Raw genomic sequence first — 26,930 nt, forward strand, 5'->3', positions numbered from 1 at the left:
TATATATATATATATAAATTTTTTAAACGTTTTTACAACCTACTCCAAATTCTTTTATAACTCTGTTTTATACTTTTTTTCTTTCTTTATACTTTCTTTGCAATATTTTAAAATACTTTGGATTAAAAAAAGGCCTTATAAAATTGCATTTACTCAAAGCTAGATTAAGGACATATTCGACAAAACTAGTGGATAGCTGGTAAAATTTTGTTAAACGTTACGTGAGATAGCTTTTAAATTGTGAGCATTTTGTTTAAACTAAACGCTAAAAATATATAGTGTCGAACGAGACTTTTTTATCAAAACGGAGCGTTTTGTCAAACTCTAGAAGCTAGAAGCTCCCAAACACTCGATGTCAAAGAATCCTTAATAGTCCAAACACATTTTCCTTGAATTTTGCATGAAATAAATTGTTATTATACTGTATTCTAATATGCATGAATACATTGATTGTCCATCTAAATCATTACACTGCCAAAAGAATAAACATAAACACCGAGTATAGGGAGGGATATACATCTTTATTTCCACCTCAGCGACTGTCTTATCCCAGTGTAAATGAGACCCAAAGATCTCCCAATCAAACAAACCAAAAAGAAAGACACTGCATCGCTAATTTTTGCAGCAACTGTCCTTACAAAAGGCATTCCAATATCACTCAGCTCAAGGTATAGGCTGAAATAGTACCTCCTACATACACCAAAGTCAAAACAATAATAAATCATTAACATGATCTTTTTGATCTAATGGCCCAGATTTGTTCATAAATAAAAGAGTCAAACACTTAATCCATACCAGCCAACGAGGCCCCGTAATTCTTTGGTGCGCTTCACAGGTACACGAACACAGCTGATTACAGCATAGCATAATAAAGGAGACGCCAATGGTAATGGTGTTGATTTCTTTACACCAATCTTCTTCAACCAATCAAACTTTCCAGAATTGCCCTTGGAGGATTCAAGAACGCGTTGACTTTCAAGGACACGAAGGTCAAACCGATCCTCATACATGGATACAACCGTCTCCATGTTTTGAACAAACCACTGGTTCAGTGACACCTGTAACATCATCAATCATAATTATTTTTTTATTGTTTTAACTTTTAAATCATAATACCAAATTTTACAATTGTTGCACCTCGTTACGTAGTCTTTGAAGTGCTCGGGTCGATAAGGTGCACAGATTCAAACCAAGGTCATTTATGTCATTTGACATGTCACTGTCTACAGAAATTAATTCTAAATAGATGCTCGCGATTCCATCAGATAATGTGATCACCAAATCTTCCAACACAGAAACCCCCCAACAATCAAAAAATTTGTCACTGTAACGGGAATCCTGGCTGTTGGTGAACATTCAGAGAAAATTTAGACTTCAAATTAATGACTTTAAATAAATAAAATAATAATACAGAAACTGTAATATTATATATTATATACCTGACAGAATCAAATCTAAGTATGTAAAGTAGTTCAGTATAAAGATCCTCCTTGCCTGATTTTTTAACCATTTGTACAACAGAGTCATCTCCTTTTAACTTTTCAAATAATCGAAGGGGGAGTTCCTGATTCAAGAAAAAAAAAATCTTAATATGAAACCACTTTTAGCACTTGTATCTGCTTCTTAGATTTCCTTATAGAAAAATTACAGAAAAACCCTTACATTTTAAGTAAGGACTTAATCTTTACTTTTTTCCAATCAAACCATGAAAGTTTCATCATTTTTCCAAATTAACCACTTTGACCTTTTTCTTACAGTATACCATCCTTGTTTTTGAACGTACCTTCATGGATCTCTTGTTTCTTACTAAAAGCTCTTCTTTCAGCCAATTCGTGCATATAGACAATGAAGATCTCTGTAGGATTTCAGAGAAAACCTTCTGCAGGTTTTTCATGTCTGATGTAGAAGTGTTTCTATACATATTGTCCACCTATAATCAAGTAATTGAACTTTTTATTAAGAAAATAAAAAGAGAAGTACAAACCAATATAGGAAAAAGTACCTGCCTCGTTTTTAAGCCAATGAAAGGAAGCCAACATCAACCGGAACCTGGGACCCTCTGCAATGGCAGACAAACTTGAGGATTTGTTGGCAGTTTGTCCTGATTCCATAGTTTCAGTTTCAAGTTTGGTCCCATATTCAATTGCAGTTATGGAATTGATAAGTTTGTTTTCCACAGTGTCCCATGACAACTCTAAGCTAACCTCCTTGCCCTTATCATTCTTTACACCACTGCAGATTTTGAGAGGATCAACAACAGATAGAATATTGATTGAATATATATGAGAAAGATTATATATTATATTTCTTTTCTAGTACCTTGCTTACCTACCAGAAATGGGAGTCCCATCAGGAGCCACATTATCACTAGATGTGTTTCTTCTAGAAGTTGAAAACGGCCCATCAGCAGGTATAACTCCAGCCAAATGTGTAAGAAAAATACTTGACATGAGGAGCACTTGATCAATTACAGGAATCCACACAGAAGGATCGCCATTTGTACTTATTAAAGTTCCTAAACAATAGCATTCCATGATTTTCGGCTTCTGCTTGTGATTTACTTTTAGGTTTGTGAAGCAGATTCCACCAGCCTTGTGTTGTGTAGCTCTACCACAGGCAGCATAAGACCTCCTACTGATTAATGGTAGTTCAAATATAATCAGAAGTAAGAAAAACATGAAAACTAAAAGTTATTAAGTTAAGTGTAAGACCTGCGAGTTTGAGCACATAACCCATTTGGCATAAAACTTAGCTCCGTAACAGAATTTCCATAAACGGGAAACTTCATAAATGGCAGGACAGCAACATATTCTGTCATTCGTCTATCTTCCTGCTTTTTCCCTTAGAACATTAACTATAAAAGAAACAAATAACGTCACAAATTGTAGTAGCAGATAACTTCCAGAGCACACATCTATAAGATCAACAGACACCAATGCCCACAGCCAACCGTAACCGAATCGAGGAAAACGTAGATTACCGCAATAGCTCGTGTCATGACTACAAGGTGCAGTATCAAGTATCAACAGTCAAACCGATATGAATTCACTTGCAAACAAAAACCTAAAGTGTTTCCTACATTGTATTCAATCAACTGTGAACCCAATTGGGGCCTCGATCAAAATTTATTTGAGTTCATACCTATAGATCAGGTCAGCGCTGTTAATGTAAGATCTGTTAAGTAGCAGAGAATCAGTAATGTAGTTACCAGGTGAAATAACGACGTGACCGAGGTGTAGGAACCCTAAATTTTAGGGAACAGAGTTGGAAATCCAAGAGAGTTGAAATTGAAGATTGGATATCGTATGTGCGTACCTGGCTTTTTTGGGTGTGCAAAGTGGTTCTAATCTCTGGATTTCCACTCTATCGAAAGAGCCTCAAGGGCCCATTCATGGGCGAACGGTTTTGTTTGGCACCGTGTCCAGATTTCCAAATACACACGTTTCGCACACTTCAAAACCTTACAAACACACATATCACACCAAACCCACAAAAACACACACACCACGGGCCACACTACCCACTCCTCTATTCATAATTTGATATAGAAAAGATGTAATGCCGAATTGTATCTGTTTTTGAGTTTGTGCTCATGTTCAAATGACTCGGTGTGGGCAACGACGGGTGTCGTTTTTGTCACATAGACACACTTAAACGGCGTTATCATGGGAGGAACACCGTCCTCTTCCCGTTATGTGGTCTTCAGTGGTCATGGCAACGATCTGCAACACCATTTTCCCTTTGATTTCTTTCTTTCTTCGTCGGTTTTTTCTTCACTTCAACGTCGTTCCTTACATGTAACATCACCCCCAAAAAAAAGTGGTGGAGATTAAGAAGCTTTTTGATGCTTACCTAGCCTCACCACCCCGTTGACCATACCCATCAGGCCATCACCCTCATATGCCGCATCATTTCATGTTTGGTACGTTGTGGAAATTTCAACACAAAAAATATGTTGTTATGTTGTATCGTATTCAAGTTAACACATGAAACATAGCCAATTTTAAAGCTTCTTATCCGTAATATTTTTCAAATTAAATAATACTTTGTAATTCTTTAAAAACTTGAACAATCACATTTAGCTCCTTCGAAAACTAAAAAATCGTCTTATCCAAATTGTCAAATTCCAATGACTCCTTTAAAGTTCATATTCGTTTAGTAGATACATAGTGGTTCTTCATTTCTTCATGTCTTAACTCCTAGTAATGGTAACATCAAAATGAAACACACGTGTTTAGAATATTGTTTCTCAATCAAGTTGAAGACCTGGTGTACAACCATAGATTTAGGATTTCAATTGTAAACTTAGTATAAATTGCAATCATAAGTATACGTTGCAAACCACTTCAGAATAAAGACAAATACATTGTTCTCTTTATTTACATGGTTACATGATATCAGAGCCACTTAAGAATTTTTTTTTCCTCTTGTTGTTCATCCATGGCTGCCAATCACATTCTTCTCAATCCTAATAACAATTCCACTCTCAACTTTTAATTTACATCCATCAACATCAAACTAGATCGTGGCAACTACTCTTTATGGCGATCAACCATCATATCAACTCTTGAAACATTTGAGTTAGACGAGTTTACCCTAGCCCCAAAACCACCATCAGAGACAATTATTTCCACCCACCGAAGGTCCACCCACCATGTAACATTCAAGTTTTGATAAATTTCTTTTCTAGCCCTTTATGTTAAATTGTTAACATTTTGGTCCCCTGGTTAGTACGTAGGGCGTACTCAATGAGTACGCTTAGCGTACTAGCCATCCTGATGGTCACATGTTCCACCCACCTACGCAGGGCATACGTGGAGTACGCATGGCGTACGCAAGGCTGGGACAAACCCTAATTTTTAGGGTTTGTGCCCTATTTAAACAACTTAAACTCATATCTTGGACATTTTAGACCAGCCTCCACCTCCCCTTTACCATGAAATCGGAACACTAGAGTGATTTGGTTAGTTTTAAGCTTGAAAGAGTGTTTATTGGTGGTTTGTGAAAAAGAAGAAAAAAAGGAACACTTGGAGGAGTAGCTAGGGCTTTTAGATCCATAATCACCTTCTCATTTGCAAGTTTTTGAGGTAAAAATCTCACACCTTGATGATCATGTATGTTAGACTAGTTTATGGTGTATTTTGTGCACTTTTGAGTCTTATGTGTAAAATGTGAGCTTTTGATCTACTCCAAAAGCAATGGATGCTAGATCTTAGCTCCATTCAGTCCCCATGCTCATAAAAATGTCAACTTTATGGAGTATTTTGATCAATGCATGTATTAAGATCTTTATTAAGCTCTTTTTGAGATATTGAGTCCCATTAAGTCATGCATGAGTGTAAAGTTGTCAACTTTACGTGATAAGTCATAGAAAGGGCACACTAGGGAGTATGAAACATCCAAAAGTATGGTCCCAAAAAATTAATTTTAATAATAGATAAAATAGTATTTTTTTTTCTAATAATATCCAACCATTTAAATAAAACCCAATGTATCATTTTGTCATAAAATCAGAGTAAACATCACAAGCGGAATCTCAACGGTGTGTGAAATGCAGTCATCCCGAGTTCTTCCATTTACAACCGGAAGTACTTGAAACATGAACTAAAAACGGTAAGCACAAAGCTTACTGATTCTCCCCAAAATACCACATAACAATCATACGGTAAACATATAGTGGGCTCCGCCCTGTCATTGGGCCTCGCTCAACATTAGACCTCCTCCGACATCGGGCCCCGCCCGGCATCGAGCTGAGCTCGGTAAATGAGCCCCACTGAAACATCCCAAAAACACGGTCCAAAATTTTCGTTTTTAATCATTATAAAATCATAGTAATCCAATCATCACATAAAAACATAAGTGGTAATATCTCAAAACATCATGTCAAAACATTGTATCCAAATCATATATCAAAACATAAGAGTAAATCCTCCCAGTCTAAAACATTGTTGTATGTGCAATGCAGTCATCCCGAGCTCTTCCCTTTGCTACCGAAAGTACCTAAAACCAAAACTGAATTTGTAAGCATGAAATTTAGCGAGTCTCGATCCCCAAACTACCACATACCATACACATAATCACATAATCGCATATAACATTCATTGGGCCCCGCCCTACTACCTCGGGCGCTACCTGGCATCAGGCCCCGCCCGACATAAGACCACATCTGGCATTGGGCTCCGCTCGGCATTGAGCAAAGCTCGACATACATATGAGCATAACTACTAATACACATAACATAGGCATAACTACTTAACTATAACATATACACATTCCTCGAGCCCCACCCGGCATCAGACCGAAATCCGGAAGCATGCAAACATTCCTCGGGAACCGCCCTGGCATCGGGTCGTAGTGTGGAAACATACAAATACATATACATGCAAGAATCACAAAAGACATCAAGCATATTAACATTCTTCGGGTACGCCCCGGCATCGGACCGTAGTCCGGAAAAACATATACACTTATATCGGGCCCCACCCCGCATCAGACCTTAATCCGTAACATACTATTATACATAAACGGGTCGTCCTTGGTGCATTCGACCCGTTCCTACTTGAGGAAAACTCACCTCGTAAGCTAGTTGTGAAATCTCATGTGAGGGATCTCCGACGGCTGCTCCAATGACTCCCCGACTATCTTTATCACAATAACACATAGTCAAAATCTGATAATCCTTCTTAGGGTAAAATGATCATTTTACCCTTGGTCAAAGTCAACGTTCTAGGTTGACTCAGCTTTCCGAGTTGACTCATCAACTCGCCGAGTTCTATAGATCAAAAACCCTGAAATCGCGATCCAACTCGTCGAGTCATCCCCCCTGACTCGTCGAGTTCCCTAGCTACTCATAGTCGCGATTTGGTGAATCAACTCGTCGAGTCCCTTCACAGACTCGTCGAGTTCTACCTTAAACGGAATCGGGACATAACGACTCAACTCATCGAGTCCCTATTTAGACTCGTCGAGTTCCCTGGTATGTTTGGGTCATCTTAAAGGATTAAGCCCATACTCTTCAGATCCAAACTCCATACTTCATCCACCTACTGGAAATGCCCTTTTAAGGGTAAAGTTTCCAACTTTACCCACTAATAGTCCTTCTTAATGGGTTTAGCTAAAACCCTAGTTCTCTAGGACATAGATCTTGCTCCAAAAGTCATAATACTCCAAACTAAAGCATACTAACATAGATCTAGGTCTTAGACACCATTTGAACACGTAAAGCACCTAACTTTCCTTTCATGCATGGCCTTTTGGGGTTAAAAGGCCAAAATAGCACCTTAAAGCTTGCATGGGGCTTCCATGGTCATGAAGTTTGCACCTTTATGCCATGAAACCCCTTCTAGACCCTATATCTGAAAGGTAGATCACTTAAGACGTCCATGTCCCACATACAAAGCTTCTTGGACCAAAAACCCCATGAAATGATAAGAAGAAGATCCAACAAGCTACTAAGCAAGGTTGAGGCCTGCTTACCAGAAAATGAAGAGGATGAGATGTTGCTTTTGGATCTACAATCTTCTCCTGAAATCCTCTAGCTTCTTCTTCTTCTACGAGCTTCAAACCACACAAAGTTCACTCACAAATGGCTCACAAACTCACATAGGGATCTAGGGTTTCGTGGATTAGTTTGGGACTTGGAGGCTGGAAATGAGGCCAACAAGTGGGGATTAAGATGCTTAAATAGGGTGAAAAACCCCAAAATTAGGGTTTCATTTTGACAAACCTACTCGCCGAGTCGAGGCGTCTCAACTCGTCGAGTGGGTGACTTAAATTCCTGCGGCTAATCTCGTTTCTACTCAACGAGTCTGGGGCTCCCAACTTGTCGAGTAGCTCTACAAAATTGAATAAATTATAAATAAATGTGTACCAGGAACCAGGCGTTACAATTCTCTCACACTTGTCTTAGACTTCGTCCTTGAAGTCTGTTGCGTCGGGAAACAACTCCGGGTAGTGCTCCCTCATCTCCTCATCGGGCTCCCAAGTCCAATATGACCCCTTGTGATGCTGCCACTACACCTTCACTAGCTCAACCCTCTTGTTCCTCAACTCATTTGTCTTCTTGTCGAGAATAGCTACTGGTCCCTCGATGTAATTCAGGTTGTCATCAACCTGAATGTCCTCTAGAGGCAAAACCGTTGAGTCGTTCACTAAGCACTTCTGCAGCTGAGGAATATGGAAAGTGTTGTGGATCTGGCAGAGCTCTGTTGGAAGATCCAATCGATACGCCACCTTGCCCACCCGGGCTATAACCCTAAAAGGGTTAATGTACTTAGGGGCCAACTTGCCCTGCTTCCTGAACCGGATGACACCTTTCCAAGGTGACACCTTTAGGAGGACCATGTCGCCCACCTGAAACTCCAAGTCTGAACGCCGCTTGTCGGCATAGCTCTTCTGTCGACTCTAAATAGTCTAGAGCCTGCTCCGGACCTGTTGGATCCCTTTTGTAGTCTGACACCACCGAGACAAGCACTCCATGTCGTGCCACTATCTCACGCATGTAAATATCAGCCAGCTTCTCAGCCAATATACTCTCCTGGATCGGGATAAAAATGAGCACTCTTAGTCAACTGATCCACGATGAACCATATCGAGTCTACTCCATGTGCAGTACTGGGAAGCCTGGTGATGAAATCCATGGTGATATCCTCCCATTTCCACACGGGAATATCCAACGGCTGCATCTTACCTTGGGGCCTCTGGTGCTTGACCTTGACCTTCCTGCAGGTCAAGAACTTCTCCACATAACACGCTACGTCGCGCTTCATGCAGGGCCGCCAGTAATCAGGGCGAAGATTCGGATACATATTCGTCACCCTGGGATGGACAGAGAACCTTGACTTATGGGCCTCATCCATCAGATCATGCCGTACTTTGCCCCAATACAAATCCTAGACCCTCCCATGCAGGGTCAACAACCTGCGGCTTTCATAATCAAATGAGGCCACATGGCCTATGATCCGCTCGCACTTTCAGCCCTCCTCCTTCAGGCTATCAACCTGCGCCTCTCTAATTTGCTCCAGCAATGGAGTAATCACTGTCATCCTCAAACATATATATCAAATCAGAACCGCCACTGCCTTGCGGCTCAGAACATCAGCCACCACATTAGCCTTACCCGGGTGGTAAAGGATCTCACAGTCGTAATCCTTCACCACATCTAACCACCGATGCTGCCTCATGTTCAGATTCAGCTGATTCATTAGGTACCTCAAACTCTTGTGGTCCGTGTAAATGGTACAACGGACCCCATAGAGGTAATGTCACCAAATCTTGAGGGCGAAAACCACAGCCCCCAGCTCTAAATAATGTGTCGGATAGTTAGCCTTGTGAGACTTCAACTGTCTTTAAGCGTAAGCTTTTCATGTGAACTCGTTGCATCAATACCGCTCACATGCCTGTGATCGACGCGTCACAGTAAACCACGAAGTCATCGACTCCCTATGGCAAAGTCAAGATCGGTACCTTGCATAACCGCTGTCTGAGAGTCTCGAAGGATGCCTGCTGGTCAGGCCCCCATCAGAATGTCACTGACTTCTTGGTCAGTTGGGTCAAAGGAACAATGATCTTGGAGAAATCCTGGATGAATCTCTGGTAATAACCTGCTAGACCAAGAAAACTTTGGATCTCAGATGGAGACCTCGGAACCTCCCACTACATCACGACCTTTATCTTGGCTGGATCGACCAAAATACCCTTCTGGTTGACAAGGTGGCCCAAAAACTACACCTCGCGCAACCAGGATTCACACTTGGAGAACTTTGCAAAAAATCTCTCCACCTTCAGTGTCTCCAGTACCTCCCTCAGGTGTTCCTCATGCTGCTCCTGGGTCTTGGAATAAACCAAGATGTCATCAACAAAAACTATCACATACCGGTCCAAAATCAGTCTGCACATGCGTTTCATGAGGTCCATGAATGCGGCTGGAACATTGGTGAGCCTAAACAACATCACTACAAACTCATAGTGACCATAACGAGTCCTAAAAGTTGTCTTCTGCACATCCTTGTCCCTGACTCGTGTCTGGTGATAACCCGATCGTAGATCAATCTTGGAGAACCAAGATGCACCCTGTAGTTGGTCAAACAACTCATCGATCATCGGGAGGGGATAATAGTTCTTCACCGTTACCTTATTCAACACCCGATAGTCTATGCACATCTGATGTGACCCGTCCTTCTTCTTCACAAACAGGATCGGGGCTCCCCATTGCGAACTACTCGGCCTAATAAATCCTTTTTCTAACTCTTGCAGCTGCGTAGACAAATCCTGCATCTCGGGAGGAGCCAACAGATATGGTGTAGGTTTTTGAGCATTCTAACACTCCTAAGGTGTTCATGCAACCCTAGAAACCTTGGATCTATGTTTGACTAAGATACATGCAAAATTGATTCTCCAAGGTTCATAATCCCATCTAACATACATGGGGAACTTTTAAACATAAAAGTAAGCTAGAAAACATACCTTGTAGCTAGTAGTTTGGATTCCTTGAAAACCTTGTGAGGCTAGCACCCCAAGTGTGATGCCTCAAATGTCTCACACAACACCAAATGCTATTGGAATGACTTGAGAGAAATGTATAACACTTCTAAAATCGGCTTGCCCTCTCTATTCCTTCTAGTGGCCGATTTTGGTGAACTTTATGTTGCTTATATAGTGTGTTACAATTAGGGTTACACCATGTAAACCCTAATGTGACATGACTCTTCATTTCCATGATCCATGGGTTTACACCTCTATGGAGCATCCTATGGGTCTTAGCCCAACTTGATAATCCATGGAGCATTTAGCCCACTATACAAGTATGGATGATTTACACAATCAACCCATATATTTAATTAGTCACCTTTTTGATCACTTGATTAATTCTAAATTAATTCTTGATCAATACTAATTAAATAATATTATTAATATATTAGAACTTATAATATATTAATAAACCATGAGTGTTATTTCTCTCATTTTAGTCTATCCAAATGCATGATTCCATGCAACCCAAATGGACCATGCCAAACCGGGTCAAGTACATACCAGAAATATTTATGAACTTAAACACCTTATCCAACAGTCTCCCACTTGGATAAGTATTATAACTATAACTGTAAGTATGAATTCAGGAACCGATCAACAATCATAGCTCTTTCAAGGTCTCTCGGAACTGAGATGATGATGATACGCTATTTAAGATAAGTGATCATATAATCCTCTGTTCTAGATATCATCCGGACAAATACATGGAACAATGTCTTACTTATTATCCAGCAGTTTGTTTCTTGATGTCTGATTTGTTTGACAAAGAACTTAATCGAACACATCAATTTAGTTCTGACAGGGCCCGACACATAGGCCAAAAAAAATCATCGAGGGGTATTGTCTTACGACCTGGTATATTGTCAACCAAGTTCCTTTGCAACCAGTCGCGCCTTATACGTGTGTACATTACCATCCATGTCGGTCTTCTTCTTGAAGATCCATTTGCACCCAACTGTCTTACGACCTGGTACATTGTCAACCAAGTTCCATATTTGATTGTCATACATGGATTGTATCTCGCTATCTATTGCCTCTTTCCATTTAGCAGACTCGGGGCCTGTCATGGCTTCCGCATAGTTGTTAGGTTCATCCAGACTTACCAATGTATCATCACTAATAAGTGTCTCGCCTTCCGCAGTAATATGGAAACCATAGTAGTGCTCAGGTGCATTCCTAACCCTTGTGGAACGCCTCATAGGTACATACTCATCAATTGGATCAACAGGAGTTTCCTCCTCATGTTGATTGCTAAGGTTTGAAGTTCCTTCACCACTTGACTCTTGAATTTCTTCGAGGTCAATTTGCCTCCCACTATTTCCTTGGCTTATGAACTCTCTCTCTCTCTCTCTCTCTCTCTCTCTCTCAGAGGACACCCCTCCCTGCTACAAAGACCACATTCTCACTGGGTCTGTAGAAGAGGTAACCAAAGGATTTATGTGGGTAGCCGATGCAAATACACCTCTCACTTCGAGGTTCGAGCTTATCGTGAGTCTCACGCCTCATGAAATCCTCGCAACCCGAAATCTTGATGTGGTATAAATTAGGAACTTTTCCAGTCCATGTCTCATGAGGAGTTTTCGCAGCTTTCTTTGTAGGGACTATATTAAGGATATGTACGACAGTCTCTAAGGCATACCCCCAAAATGAGATTGGTAGCGAAGCTCGACTCATCATGGAACGAACCATATCCAACAAGGTTCGATTACGCCTCTCAGCCACACCATTCAATTGTGGTGTCATGGGAGGTTTCAATTGTGAGACAATCTCACATTCCTTAAGATAGTCGAGGAAATCTGTACTAAGATACTCACCACCACGATCGGATCAAAGCATATTAATGTTCCTGCCCAATTGATTCTCGACTTCTTGTTTAAACTCTTTAAACCTTTCAAAAGTCTCCGACTTATGCTTGATTAAGTAGACATATCCATATCTACTATAATCATATGTAATAGTCACATAATAACGATTAGCATCCCTTGTGGTAGTTTTGAAGGGTCCACACACATCTGTGTGCACTAGATCCAATAAACCTTCACCCCTTGCACAAGAACCAGTAAAGGGTGACTTTGTCATTTTCCCAAGTAAGCATGATTTACAACTATCATCTGACTTTAGGTCAAATGACTCCAAGACTCCATCCTTTTGGAGTTGGCCTATGCGTTTCTTGCTTACATGTCCAAGACGACAATGCCATAATGATGCTTTATCCAAGTTATTATTATTAGAAGAATCAATACACAACACATTATTTCCCATGTTATCTACAACAGACACAACTTCATATACATCATCACAAGGTAATGCTTTAAAATAAAGAACATTATTAAAGAAAGCATTTATTCCACCAACTTCATTATCAAAAGAAAAGGTAACCCGTGTTTGTACAAAGCATGAAAGGAAATAATATTTCTTGCCATTTCAGGCGAGTAACAACATTTATTCAAATCTAATGTAAACCCACTACTTAGCAACAAAGAATAAACTCCAATCTTGGTGATAGGTGAAGCTTTCCTATTCCCCATGATCAAGTTTATCTTTCCATGCTCCACATTCTCACTTCTTCTTAGTCCCTGCAAATCAGAACATATGTGAGTTCCACTGTGACAACCCGAAACTTCCACCTGGTACATCTAGTCAGTCAATCTAAGTTAAACTAATTTCTTTTAACTCTTAACATTGATTAAGGGTTCATTTAAGCGTTATAAACTCGATTACAACCAAAGTTTGAATTAGGGATGAGTTGGTTTAAGATTTAGGGTTGCAAAAAGGCCAAACACTCCATCAAAAGGAGTGTGTGGTCGCACACCCGAGTGTATGGTTGCACACATGAGTGTGTGGCCGCACACCCGAGTGTATGGCCGCACACACGAGTGTGTGGCTGCACACCCATTATCTATATATAGATGAGGCTCATTTTCACTTCATTTCCCCTCTCCTCAACCGCACACCTCTCTCTCTCTCTCTCTCAGGCTTCTTCAACCACAAATCCTCCCAAGACTTCAAAAACATGAGTAATCCATCTCTTAGCTTGTTGTGCTTGAAGAACCACTTAATCTAAGCCTATAATCATTGAGTCCCATCATGTTCTTCATCTCTTTGAAGGAGTGCGGCCGCACACCCACACAAGGTGGCCTCACACTCCTAAAAGACCCTCCAAAAGTGAGAGTTGGACTTCCATATTCGAGTTGGACCTAGAACACTTCATGGATGAAAGTATGGACCTTGAAAACACCACAAAAGTACCTTCCATCATGAGTGTACAGTCGCACACCCATGGCCGTACACACCTTTAAGGTGGCCATACACCTCCCTCGTGCAATCCTTTAAGGTTCTAGCACTTAGTGTAGGTAGTCCCAAGTTCTTAGAGTGGTTCTCCATCACATTTAATAGATAAATACCTTCATTTAACTCAATTATGTGTCATTACATGTTAATTGGGATCAAATCGTGTTCAAGGCTTCACTTGAACATCCGGCTTTCCGTATCGATCTTCCATTCTAATTGCCCGAAGTGAGTTCATACCCCTACGTTTTTCCGAGTTTTTCATGTTTTCAGGGGGAATACAAGCAAAAGTACAAGGAAACTTGTGCTCAAAATATATTATTTTGTTTAAGATAATTATATTTTAAGTATGCTTTTAACACAGTAACACAAAAAACAGTTTTACCAAACGATTAACAGATCAACTCGTAGAAACTGTTTTCTAAACTAGAGCAATGAACTTATGAATCATGTAGCAAAATGTATCGTTTTATAAAAGATTCATGTTAATCACAAAAGGATTTTCTATATTATTACTTTTAAATTTGTTAGTCTAAGTTGGAGACACGTCCTTGGTAACACTCACCACAAAAAACAGAGTGTAAGACTAGCACTTGTGACTAGAATCTCTTGTAGGGAGAACATGACTGTTGTGTATAGATCTATACTGTAACAGCCCAAATTCCAGGTTAGCTTTATGGCCCTTCTATTTTGGTGAGTTGGCATTTTAGTCCCGTGAAGTTGAAAAGATGAATTGGTGAGTACGTTGGGCATACTGGGGCGTACGCCGCGCGTACTCATGCGCTTAATTCATACGCGTGTTCATCCGGGTACGCTGGGCGTACCCAAGGTTACGACGAGCGTAACCTGACCAGATGTAAAACCCTAAATTGTGGCCTTGCACGATAAAAGGAACATGTAGTCCTTTGCCTTAGCCACCATACACCCTTGAGAGAACCCTTAGAGAGCTGAGATTTGTGCTTTAGCTGGTGTGTGAGTTTTTGAGCTTGAAGTTGTCTTTTCAAGGTGAAGAAGGAGAAGAGGAAGCCATTGTTGGAGCTAGAAGTTGAAGAACGAGTATAGATCCGAGTTTTACAGTGGTTGGAGATCCTTCCTGAGGTAAAAAGCTCAAAGCTTTCCTTGTTCTTCATAAGCTTTGCTTGTTGGACCATTTGTTAGGGTTTTCGTTCAAAGTTGGAGACTTTATGTGCAAAGAGTCTCCATAAGCTTAGATCTGGCTTTTTCTAGTGTAAAATGTGTTGAGGAGTCATAAAAATCGAGTCTTGGACGTGGATCTTGTGGCACGCATGAGTTATAGTCTCATTATGGAAAGAGGAAAGGTGTTTTGGGCACAAAGTGATCTTTACATCCATGCAAAGGCTTAAAGGTTCCAACTTTATGGTTTAAGACGTATTAGAGGGGTCATATATGAAATTTGGATGCAAGTCTTAATCGTTTAAGACCTTAATATGTTGAACAGAGAAATTGGGCATTACGTTGGGCGTAATCCCAGTACGCGCCCCGTAAGGGGTTGCGTACCCCGTTTCTGGAAGGCAAGAGTATGCCCCGCGTACTGCTTGCTGTTGACTTTTGTTGACTTCTAGGGTTTTAGGCAACATGCGGACTTTTGGATCAGGGAGGGGTAAAATAGTCTTTTACCCTTCTGTGGAATTTTAGAAGGAATATGGTATAGCCTTGCAAGTCGTTAATGATTTAGAATGATTATTTGATGTGATTAGGCAAGGCTAGGTCGAGGTTACGAGATTCAGAAATATCGAGCACGTGAGACTTAGACATCATACGAGGTGAGTCTTCTCACTATACTGTACCTGGAAAGGTATCTACATGGACCGAGTGAAAAATGAAAAACGTCCGCTAACGCCCATGGGAGAAGATCATGTGACCGGAAGGTCTGGTATGCTATAAGATATATACATTATATGTGAAGTTGCCTGTTTTGTATGCGTTATGTATGTTATGATTGATATGGGCCGAAAGGCAATATGTTATGGGCTGGAAGGCATCATGCTGTGGACCGGAAGGTCAGGGAGTTATGGACCGGAAGGTCGACACGGGTGGGACCGGAAGGTTTACCGGATCGGGACAGAAGTCCCCTGAGACACATGGACCGGAAGGTCATGGCCTGGAAGGGCGTATGTGTGTAAGTGGTATATTGGGGAACTCACTAAGCGTTTATGCTTACAGTTGTTGTGTTATGTGTTTCAGGTACTAGTGACGACCGTGGGAAGGCACCGGCATGACTCGTACACACACACACACACGCAGTCGGATTTGGATTTATTTGATCTTGGGATTTGATATGTTTTGTATTATGATTATTATACATGGGATTTTTATGGTTGGATTTGGATGAAAATATGTTTTTAAGAAATGAAAAGTTGCTTTGAAAAATTACGTTGTTACAAGTTGGTATCGGAGCCTTGGTTTGAGGGACTCGGATGCACCTTTGGGCGTATCTGAACTCAAACTGAGGATTTGAGAAATTTTCAACAATAAAAACAAAAATTTTCTAAAAGATCAAAGAGTTTTCAAACAAACGGAGCAGAACAGTGTGTACGGTCAGCCAGCGCCCGAACGGTGAATCCCCAAGATACCCTTACAATATATGTTATGAGATATGTTATGTTATGTTATGCATGCTAGAGTGGGCTATGTACTCATATTAGGACTAGAGTGGCCTGATTTGTGATGCCTTAGCCTAGGAGAATCCTGCTGCTATGAGATGCCTTGAGAGCGAGTAGGTAGTCAAAGCATAGCGAGAATAGAGTACTTGCGATCCGGGATCCAGGGAGGAGGACTTGGGGTGAATGCTGATGCGGTGTAGTCAGTAGTATAGGGTCGTACTACTAAAGACACCGGATCAGTGAGCAGCCCAGGTAAGAATCCTTTGGGTATTGGAGGACGAGTAGGGTTGCGTTATCGAGTGCGAGTATGCTCGATCGAGTCTCTGATATTTTTATGTTGTATTTCAGAGGCATCATGGTTGGGACACGACACACACCTGAGATCAATGGGGTTAGTGACGAGGAGATCCGTCAATTGATTCATGAGGAGGTGGCTACTGCCATCCGAGCTGAGATTCCAGAGATGTTTGGGGACATCAAGACCACACTGATTGAAACCTTCGATGAGCGGTATGCAACGGTGACTGAGGCTGCAGCTGATGCGGCTACCGCAGCTATTGCTGCTTCCAGACCTCAGGGAGGTGACTCGTTGTTGTTTCGGGAGTTCAGCAACACGAAGCCACCAGAATTCGATGGGACGCAGGATCCGATAGCAGCGATGAGGTGGATCTCTGACATTGAGGGATGTTTCTATACGTGTTCTTGTCCAGAACACTTGAGGGTGCGGTTCGCTTTGAACCAGCTTCGCTTGGGAGCGAAGGATTGGTGGAAGTTCGTGACGGCGAGTTTCACTCTGGCAGAGATTTCTGAGGTGACCTGGGAGAGGTTCACCGCCATGTTCAGAGATGAGTATGTTCCCCCGATGGAGAGGGAATGGTTGGTTCAGGAGTTCTTGACCCTCAAGCAGGGTAATGATTCGGTTACTGTGGTTACCCGGAAGTTTCATGAGAAGGCGATGTTCTGCCTGAGCAGGTGTCGACAGAGCAGGCATGGATGAGCCGGTATTTGGGCATTTTGAGGAGGGACATTCGAGAGTTCGTGTCGAACTCGACGTACCATACTTTTGCTGAGCTTCAGTAAATTCCCGGAAGCGGGAGATCGAGTTGGAGACTTAGGCCAGGGAGGAGGCCGAGTCTCAGAGGATGGATCGGCGGCCGACTCAGTCTCAGCCGACAGCCAAGCGGGCCAAGTCCGCTGATTCGAGGACTGTAGGCCAGAAGGGCCGCACTTGCGGGAAGTGCTGCAAGGTTCATGAGGGAGCTTGTCGATCGGGTGCTTGCTACAAATGTGGAAAGGAAGGGCATATCGCCAAGGATTTCCCCAAGGGATTCATGGTTTGCTTCCATTGCAACTAGACTGGCCATCGGAAGGCCGAGTGTCCGCAGTTGCATCAGGGGACAACACAGGGATCTGCACTTGTTGCTAGGGTTACCAAGGTTCGGTCGGTAAAGGCTGAGGCTCCGAAGGCTCGTAGGAGAGCTTTCCAGTTGACAGCGGAGGAGGTCCGTGCAGCACCCGACGTTGTGGCCGGTATGTATAATTCTCTCTATTTATCTAAGTCTGAGATATTATGCTTATATTATGTTATGCGTAGGTACTTTTCTTGTGAATTATGTACATGCCTTAGTGTTATTTGACTCGGGAGCGAGTCGATCTTTTGTGTCGTTAGCCTTCAGTCGTCATATCAGCACTTGTCGAGAGGCCATGAGTTGACCTCTGCGAGTTTCTATAGTTAACGAGCGAGCAGTGTATGCCACAGATGTGATTCGAGGATGTATCCTTGAGATCTTTGGTGTGGAGTTCCCAATAGATCTGGTCCCGATTGCGATGGGGGGCATGTGTGTCATAGTGGGCATGGATTGGTTGAGCCGATTTGGAGTTGTTATAGATTGCGAGCGTCAGTTGGTGACGATACGAGACCCTAGTGGGGGAGTACTTACGGTGTACGGTGAGGGTACCCGTCCTGAGTCAGCATTTTGTTCGGCTGCTAAGGCGAGGCAGAGTTTACAGCAGGACTGTATGGGATTTGTGGCTTACGTGATGGACACACGAGTGGCCGCTGGGAGGCCAAGTTCGATCGATGAGGTACTAACTGTGCGGGAGTTCCCTGACGTTTTCGCCGAGGATTTGTCGGGTGTGCCTCCCGAGAGGTAGGTGGAGCTTCGTATCGACTTGGTGCCCGAGGCGGTGCCCATTTCCAAGGCACCCTATCGCCTTGCGCCGTCCGAGATGCAGGACTTATCCTCGCAGCTTCAGGAGCTGTTGGGAAAGGGGTTTATTAGACCGAGTAGCTCACCTTGAGGAGCGCCGATCCTTTTTGTCAAGAAGAAGGATGGTTCACACCGGATGTGTATTGATTACCGGGAGTTGAACACACTAACGGTCAAGAACCGTTATCTGTTACCGAGGATCGACAATTTATTCGATCAGTTGCAGGGAGCGTCTTGGTTCTCCAAGATTGACTTGAGGCCAGGTTATCATCAGATGAGGGTTCGGGATGAGGATATCCAGAAGACAGCGTTCAGAACTCGTTATGGGCATTACGAGTTCGTGGTGATGCCTTTTGGGCTCACCAATGCACCAGCCGCGTTCTTGGATCTCATGAACAGAGTGTGCAGACCGATGGTTGATCGATCAGTGATTGTTTTCATCGATGACATTCTAGTATATTCAAAATCTAGAGAGCAGCATGAGGAGCATTTGAGGGAAATCCTCGAAGTTCTGATATCGAAGAGGCTTTATGCCAAATTCTCCAAGTGTGATTTTTGGTTATGGGAGGTCCAGTTCCTAGGGCATCTCGTTAACCAGCAGGGGATATTGGTCGATTCGGCTAAGATTGAGGCGGTGATGAGTGGGGAAGTGCCGAGGTCACCTTCTGAGATCAGGAGTTTCTTAGGGTTGGCAGGCTACTATCAGAGATTTATCAGGGATTTCTCCAAGATTGTCGTGCCACTCACCAAGCTGACCCGAAATGGTGTTGCATTTTCTTGGGGTCCGGAGCAGCAGACCTCATTCGAGACACTTCGTCAGAAATTATGCGAAGCCCCGGTGTTGGCCCTTCCGAAAGGGATGGAGGATTTCGTGGTATATTGTGATGCATCGATATCTGGATTAGGAGCGGTGCTTATGCAGAAGGGGCATGTGATAGCATATGCATCGAGGCAGCTTAAGCCTCATGAGTCGAGGTATCCCACTCATGATCTGGAATTGGGAACGGTGGTGTTCGCCCTCAAGATTTGGCGTCACTATTTGTATGGGGTTCGGTGTACGATATACACGGACCACAAGAGCTTAAAGTATTTGATGGATCAGCCCAATCTGAATATGCGCCAGAGGAGATGGCTGGATGTAGTAAAGGATTATGATTGTGAGATCCTGTACCACCCGGGCAAGGCTAATGTGGTAGCCGATGCCGTGAGCCGTATGGCGGAGGGCGCCCCGATTCGAGATATTTGCATGAGATTGACAGTGATGACTCCGGTATGGGACGCCATCCGAGGGGCCCAGGCGGAGGCCGTGAGACCGGAGAACCGCAGGAGAGAGCGGGTGATCGGGCAGGTATCGGAGTTTGTTACCGATAGTCGAGGACTTATGACCTTCCAGGGTCGGGTCTGGGTACCGTTTGTGGGAGGAACGCGTACCGTCTTGATGGAGGAGGCGCATAAATCGAAGTTCTCGATCCACCCCGGAGCCACTAAGATGTATTTGGACCTGAAAAAAAGAGTATTAGTGGCCCTGTATGAAGAGGGATGTTGCATGGTTCGTGGAGAGGTGCTTGACCTGTCGCAAGGTTAAGGCTGAGCACTAACGTCCACATGGTAAGTTGCAGCCGTTAGAGATTCCTGAGTGGAAGTGGGAACAAATCACCATGGATTTTATCACCAAATTGTCGAGGACTGCCAGGGGTGTCGATGCAATTTGGGTGATCGTGGACCGGTTGATGAAGAGCGCTCACTTTCTTGCTATCAGTGAGAGTTCCTCTGCTGAAAAGTTAGCAGCACTACTAGAAAAACAGCCTTTTACGACGCTCATTGCGCGTCGTAAAAGGCTCAGACGACGCGCAAATGTGCGTCAAGGAAGACCCTGTCATAAAGAGAGACGACGCGCATTTACGACGCGCGTTTACGACACTCAATGCGTATCAAGGAAGGCCTTGTCATAAAGGAAGACGACACGCATTTGCGTGTTGTAACCTTACGACGCGCGTTTTAATGACACGCAATGCGTATCAAGAAAGCCCCTGTCAAGAAAGACCATGTCATAAATGAAGACGACACACATTTTTGCGTATCATAAATTTAAATGTTTAAAAAAAATAAATTTATATATTTATTGATTTTTAAATTAAATTTGCTTTTAATTTCTCATAATAGAAATAAAATACCATATACAAAAAATACAATCCATTGCATAATATAAAATAAAATTTTATACTCAAAAAATAAAATAAATTGCACAAATTATAATGTCATACAAATAATCATTCAAATGTTAAACAAAAATAATACATTGCTAACATGGGTTATACATTCCTGTAAAACTAACAAATAATCATACAACTCTGTTTCTTACTGGAAAGGAATGCCAAACATGATTACAAGTCTCCCTTAATCTTGATTACTCACCTGCTTAAGTAGAATGTTGTTGTTGAGAAGGTTACCTAGCAACAGAGAAAAACACAACACCTCTCCCACAATCACAACATCATTTACAGAAAAAGGGTTGTCAATTACTTTCATTAAGACTTTCATTCAATCAAAAAAATATTAAATAAAAGGGTGAAAAAAATAACTTACTTTTGATAAGTTGATATCCCTTAGAGCAAACAAAGCTAAAGCATTGAACAAGACCCTAGGACCTTAACGTGTGGTGTGATTTACAATTTTTTAAGCACCTTCCCACGTGACTCTTAATTATGAGATTAATCTCCTCCCAAAACCTTTCCTTTTGCTTCTTCTTCTAATCGATGTTGCATGCACAAAATTCATATCTAACCAAACTTCTACTAGTTTTTTATATAAATATATATAAGATATAGTTTCATAATATAAAAAAAGTTAGTTATATGTACCTTACTAGAACGTAAAAAGAATACCTGCTCATTAAAAGAGTGTGTTGAAACAGAATTCAGTGAGTACGAGCTCAATTTATAATCTCTTTGCATAGCCTGCAGAAAATAAGACAATGAATCAAAACCTTATCGTTATCCCTACATATCAACTTACTTGTTCAATAACATTTATTAGAAGAAATGACCTGAAGTAAATCAAACTGAACTCTCCCTTCCAATGTAACTTCTTTACTTTCCCTTGTACCATACTGTCTGCAACGCAAAACCAATATTAGAAAAATTCAGCATCATGAAGACCTTTCTTTATCTTACTATAAAAAAAAGTTAGTTATGTTTACAGATATAACTAAGCATATGAATGGAGAAATGAACTAACCAAATATAAATGTATCTAGGCTTCTATTTGGCATGTACTCGTAAAGAAGAATCTGTTCTTCTCCCCTGATGCAATATCCCAATAGTCTAACAAGATTTCAATGTTGAAGTTTAGCAATAAGCATAACCTTATTTTTGAACTCTTGCAAACCTTGTCCAGAGAGGCTTGACAACCTCTTCACTGCAATTTCTTTGTCTCCAGGAAGATTACCCTATAATAAAGCACTTATAATTGGCTGTATTGCGACCTCTTGTGAAGAAAATTAACTGAAAATAGGCCCAAAACCACCTCGCCTAAAACCACCTCGCCCAAAACCAGCTCAAAATATGTGAAAAAGTTGATTACTTTAGTAAAGCTTACAGTTAACAGGGTATCAGGCAGGGAGTTTAAGCTTATGGGTTAGTGTGTACCTCAAGGATAAGTCAAAATAAAGTCTCAAGAAGAAGGATAAAAAGGTAAATGTTGTGAAGGGTATTTTGGTCAGAATGCTTTGAAGAAGGCCTCAAGGTCTGTGACTATGTCTCAGGGACATAATCAAAAGGATTCAGATTGCTTTTAGTGGTAACTGTAAAAGTAAAAGAATAAGAGTAAGCTCACTTAGGTGTAGACACATATATGAAATAGAAAGAGACAGGATCAAGTTTATACACCTAGTAGGTCACCCTCACATTCTGCCCCCAGTAGTTTCATGTCCAAATAGACTATAACTTGTAAGTTATCCAAACAGAATAAGACTTCTGTATCACAGAGAGTGGAAGACAGAAAGAAAAGTTCATAAAAGTTACCGTGTTTCCATGTGTGTGAAGGTATGTAGGATATTGGAATATATATGTATATATATATATATATATATATATATATATATATATATATATATATATATAGAGGGAGAGGGAGAGAGAGAGACTTACTCGGTCCTGATCCTTGATAAGCATAAGAAATGAGGAAATTTCAGGGTAGAGGACCGCATCGATCTTCTCTGGTTGTTCAACTATCAAATACTTGACCGCAACAACAACCGTTGCCCTGGTGAATGCAGCAGGACTAGTTGTTCGCTCCTAAAAAATTTATATTAAAAACAATTACATTTTATTAATTAATTTAAAAAATATTAAAGGAGGTTATATATATATATATATATATATATATATATATATATATATATATGTATACCTTGAGGGCAGGAACGAGTTTTGAAGGCTTGATGAGGGCAATTTTTCATAACACTTTTGGTCCCTGAATCAACTAAATTTATGAAAATGACCATTTTGCCCTTGTAGACTTTATCGCTTCTGTCTTTCATGGTCATGGTGTATAATTAAACCCCAACATCAATCCATCTCTTTCCTAGAGAAACCCTAACCAAATTCAACCAAATCCTATATAAATCAAACCAACCCAAAATCAAAGTTAAAGATCTAACACCAAAATTCAAAACCAAATCAAAATGTGCCTTTGTTTCGTCATGTCTTAAGAGGCTGCTCAATCTGAACCCAACAGCAGAACCTAAAACCAAAGCCATGCTTTTTTAATTTTTGTAACTCCAAAAAAAAATAGAAAACTAACCTTTTGTAGTTCCCTAGTTGAAAGCATTTCCAAGAGAAAAAATTGTCAGCAACACTCTCCTCAACTTTACAGAACTCCTAATCTGATATAACCACCACCCAACATAATAAAAAAGTAAGTAAACTTTAATCCAATCTTATAGTCACTGAATAACTGCATAATTAAAGTCACATGTAATTACAAAGAACTTGCATGTTCTATTGATAAATATACAATGTTTAGCTTATCCCTAAGTTCTGAAACCTAAATTTGCAAAAAGAACAGTAAAGTTAAAATATGGTAAATATAAGAAAGCATGAAATGAAAAGAATAGTATCTCCTGACCTGTGTACTAAACTGCAACTTATAAGAGTAAACTATGAGTTTAGCTTCCGAACATGGAACTTTCATTGGCTCTAAGAAGATCTGTTACAAAAAACAGATATTAAATTTTTAAATTTCGGTCCCCAACTTCACTGACATACTAATGATATAAATCCAAAAGACAGGTATTATGTACTTCTTCACAATTGCCCAAATTATCGGGTTCTCCTTCACAACCCTAAGAATATATATAAAACGTAAGTTATAGTATAAATAAAAGATGTGGGTATGTAATGTAATGTAGAAATGTAGAATGTAAATACACCTTAATTATTTCGTGTTTCCTTCTGCAGTAGCACCACTTCCATTTAGCAACCGGTATGTCTCTTGTTTATCTTCCTTCTTGAACTTGGCAATAACATAAGTCCCATCAGAAGTTCTCCGCAGCATGGGTCAGAGTACGCATCTTCATATATCAATGCAAGTGAATCATCACGCCAGCTTATTCCTCTGCTGATATTGAAAAAAAATATGACTTTATGCCGAGGGAAAATAAAAAAGAAAAACTTACTCATAGCGAAGATCAAGCATGTGAAAGATGTTTAGGTCTTCTTCACCTCCAGCAGCCTGTGTGTAAACTATGTCACGAGGAGAAACTTCTCCTTTGACATCACCTCCATCTTGTGTCTCCATCAGCAGCGTACCACAAATCAATCTATTTGGGAAATCTTCCACATGGGACAGTAAAAGAGAAGGGTCTATGAAGCGAAGTAAGTAAATCAATCCCTTGTGCAGCTTTGATTTCTTTATGATGAATGTAAGCTCCCTGAATCAAACAACAAACAAACTCATAAAGACTCAACAAAAATAATGAATTTGAAAAACATTTGTCAAATTTAAAATGCCCAAAAAGGTTCAAACATATCCTCACCTTTACTCGGAGTTCCTTCATTGGGTGAGGAGTCAACAATGATCGGATTGTTGTATGAATTGACCCCTGCACATGCACATGCATTCTATTTTAAACAAGAAATAATTAAGGTGTATTTACGGTAACATTTTGATATAGGAAGACGGTAACATTTTTTTGAAGGAGTCGATAATTCTTCCAGCCTTGATCACATGTCAATCGGAGTTGAGGGCTGAAAGAACTGGAATCGGACCATATTTCGTCTGACATTTGTGTGCATAACACTCGAAAATCAGAAACCCTAGATGTATAAACCACGCTTCGTGAACCCCATAGAATCGAACCTATCAGTGTTAGAATCAAACCTATCAGTTGTTGTGGAGGAAATGAGGGGGGGGGGGGGGGAGAACGAACCAGGGTTAGAATCGAACCTATCAATTGTTGGTACCGATTTTAGGGTTTCACATAGAACAAGAAAGAGGTGGTGATTGAGAAGATGGTAGGGCGGCGATGGATGGTAGGAATGGTGGTGATGGTCGATTGTGTTGAGGTTGCAGGTGGTGAGATGTAGCTGCGACAACCATGGTGGTGGTATGGAGCGGAACTGTAGAGAGAGAGAGAAAGAGAGAGAGAGAGAGAGAGAGAGAGAGAGAGAGATGTGGTGAGTCTGATGAGGTGAGCATTCCCATGGAAGGAGGAGACGCAAGCGGGGTTTTTAATTTTTTGGATTTCATTCCCCCCCCAAAAAATGAAAACACGCGCTAATAGACTAAAATTATAAAGCGACAGGGTAACACGACGCGCTTTTTAGGATAGGTGCCCTCTGTGTTTTTAATTTTTTTTGTTGGACACTAATTTTAGGGCGCTCAAAAAATGCGTGCCCTCTATCCTTCAAATTTTCCAGAGCTGAAATTATTTTTTAGGGCACGCACAAATGCGCGTCCTCTATTAGTGCGCGTCATTGTTTGTGCGTCATCAACTTTTAGGGAAAATATAGGATTTTCTCGGTATAACTCGGATACTCATAAATGGATTGTTTTTACATGTAACTAACGCATATTCATATTCATTCCACGACTCCTTGGATTGTACATACCTTGTATGAATCTGAATGTCATGGAATGAATGGTTTTTCAAACACGCTTTTCATAAGAAAATATAGGATTTTCTTGAGGAACACTTTTCAAAAGGATTCAAGGAAACATTTCCCATTAAAACTAAATGCTTATGAACTCACCAGCTTTATGCTGATATTCTTTCAAAACTGCTTGTATTCTCAGGGATTTAGTAGACATGTACTTCTAGGACTTTTGGAGAAATCGGCGCGTTAGAGTCACGTATTTCTATTCTACTTTCGATATGAACAAAACTATATACTAAGACAATGTAAACCTTATTCATATATGTATTCAATGTTTGGTTTTGTTTACTATGCTTGCTATGATACAACTGTTGTGATACTACGCATGACGTCAACCACCCCTGAATGTTTCCGCCGTTCTGGTTTGGGGGTGTGGCATCCACATCCTGTATCAAGGACCCAAGAGTTAGAATAGGGTGAGTTATTAGACAAGACTGTGTAAATACCTGCATGGGTGGGTTTTACTTTCCCGTCCTTTAAGTCTTGCTGGTACTTTGGGCGGTTCCGCTTCCAATGCGACTTTTCATGGCAATAGAAGCATTCAGCCTCTTTTGGGTCAGAAGAAGGAGTGACGAAACCTTTTTTGGTTCCACTTGAGGATGAGTCATCGAGGGTCTTACCCTTGGTACCCTTCGAAGGGTTCTTCCTCTTTTTCCCTCTACTTTTCCCGATTGCCAGGATAGGGGCGAAGCTTGGAGTAGGAGTAGGAGTGGTAACAACCAACTTGCCTTTAAGACCAGTTTCAGCGGTCTTTAGGGGTCCTTGAAGCTTAATGAGGGTAACTTCCTCCTTGTTCATGTGGTATGTCATGCGGAATTGATCATAACACGATGGTAAGGAGTGCAAAATAATATCTATTGCTAACTCCTCTGGGAAGTTCACATTTAGCTTCACCAACGGTCCACATATCTTTGCATTTTCTGCATGTGGCTTGTGATGGGTTCACTATCCTTCATTCAGTTTGTTATCATAGAGGAGATGATTTCATATCGCTCTTGATGAGCACTCTGATGGTAGCGGTCCATCAAATCTTGGTGCATCTCAAAAGGATAGTAGTCCTCATAGGACTTTTGGAGCTCGGCTATCATAGTGACCAACATGATGCATGCCACTTTGGTAGC

At 41.1% G+C, this 26,930-nt stretch overlaps 1 protein-coding gene across 9 annotated transcripts; it reads right to left on the reverse strand.

Moving 5' to 3' along the window:
* Positions 1-370: 370 nt before the first annotated feature.
* On the reverse strand, positions 371-3,474 carry LOC111907671 (uncharacterized). Of its 9 annotated transcripts, XM_023903487.3 has the most exons (10): positions 3,316-3,474; positions 2,981-3,174; positions 2,712-2,854; positions 2,329-2,631; positions 2,007-2,232; positions 1,784-1,930; positions 1,440-1,564; positions 1,138-1,342; positions 796-1,058; positions 371-690 (listed from the first exon to the last, which is right to left on the reverse strand). In XM_023903487.3, exons 3-10 carry the CDS (start codon positions 2,816-2,818, stop codon positions 522-524), a joined length of 1,545 nt encoding a protein of 514 aa, XP_023759255.1. In that variant the 5' UTR covers positions 2,819-2,854; positions 2,981-3,174; positions 3,316-3,474; the 3' UTR covers positions 371-521. The 9 variants fall into 9 exon arrangements, with proteins under 9 accessions (XP_023759255.1, XP_023759252.1, XP_023759254.1 ...); XM_023903484.3 differs by having other exon boundaries at positions 2,329-2,634; positions 3,142-3,474; XM_023903486.3 differs by lacking the exon at positions 2,981-3,174 and having other exon boundaries at positions 2,329-2,634; positions 3,316-3,473.
* Between the last annotated feature and the right edge of the window lie 23,456 nt (positions 3,475-26,930).

Source organism: Lactuca sativa, chromosome 8 (assembly GCF_002870075.4).
Source record: "Lactuca sativa cultivar Salinas chromosome 8, Lsat_Salinas_v11, whole genome shotgun sequence".
Taxonomy (NCBI): Eukaryota; Viridiplantae; Streptophyta; class Magnoliopsida; order Asterales; family Asteraceae; genus Lactuca; species Lactuca sativa.

Bases quoted from the DNA above. Each gene is read 5' to 3' on its own strand.
- LOC111907671 (XM_023903484.3), bottom strand. From the start codon at position 2,818: ATGACAGAATATGTTGCTGTCCTGCCATTTATGAAGTTTCCCGTTTAT. The intron at 1,565-1,783 runs GTACGTTCAAAA...TTCTTGAATCAG, and splicing joins GAAACAAGAGATCCATGAAG to GAACTCCCCCTTCGATTATT. The intron at 1,343-1,439 runs GTATATAATATA...GTTCACCAACAG, and splicing joins CTTAGATTTGATTCTGTCAG to CCAGGATTCCCGTTACAGTG.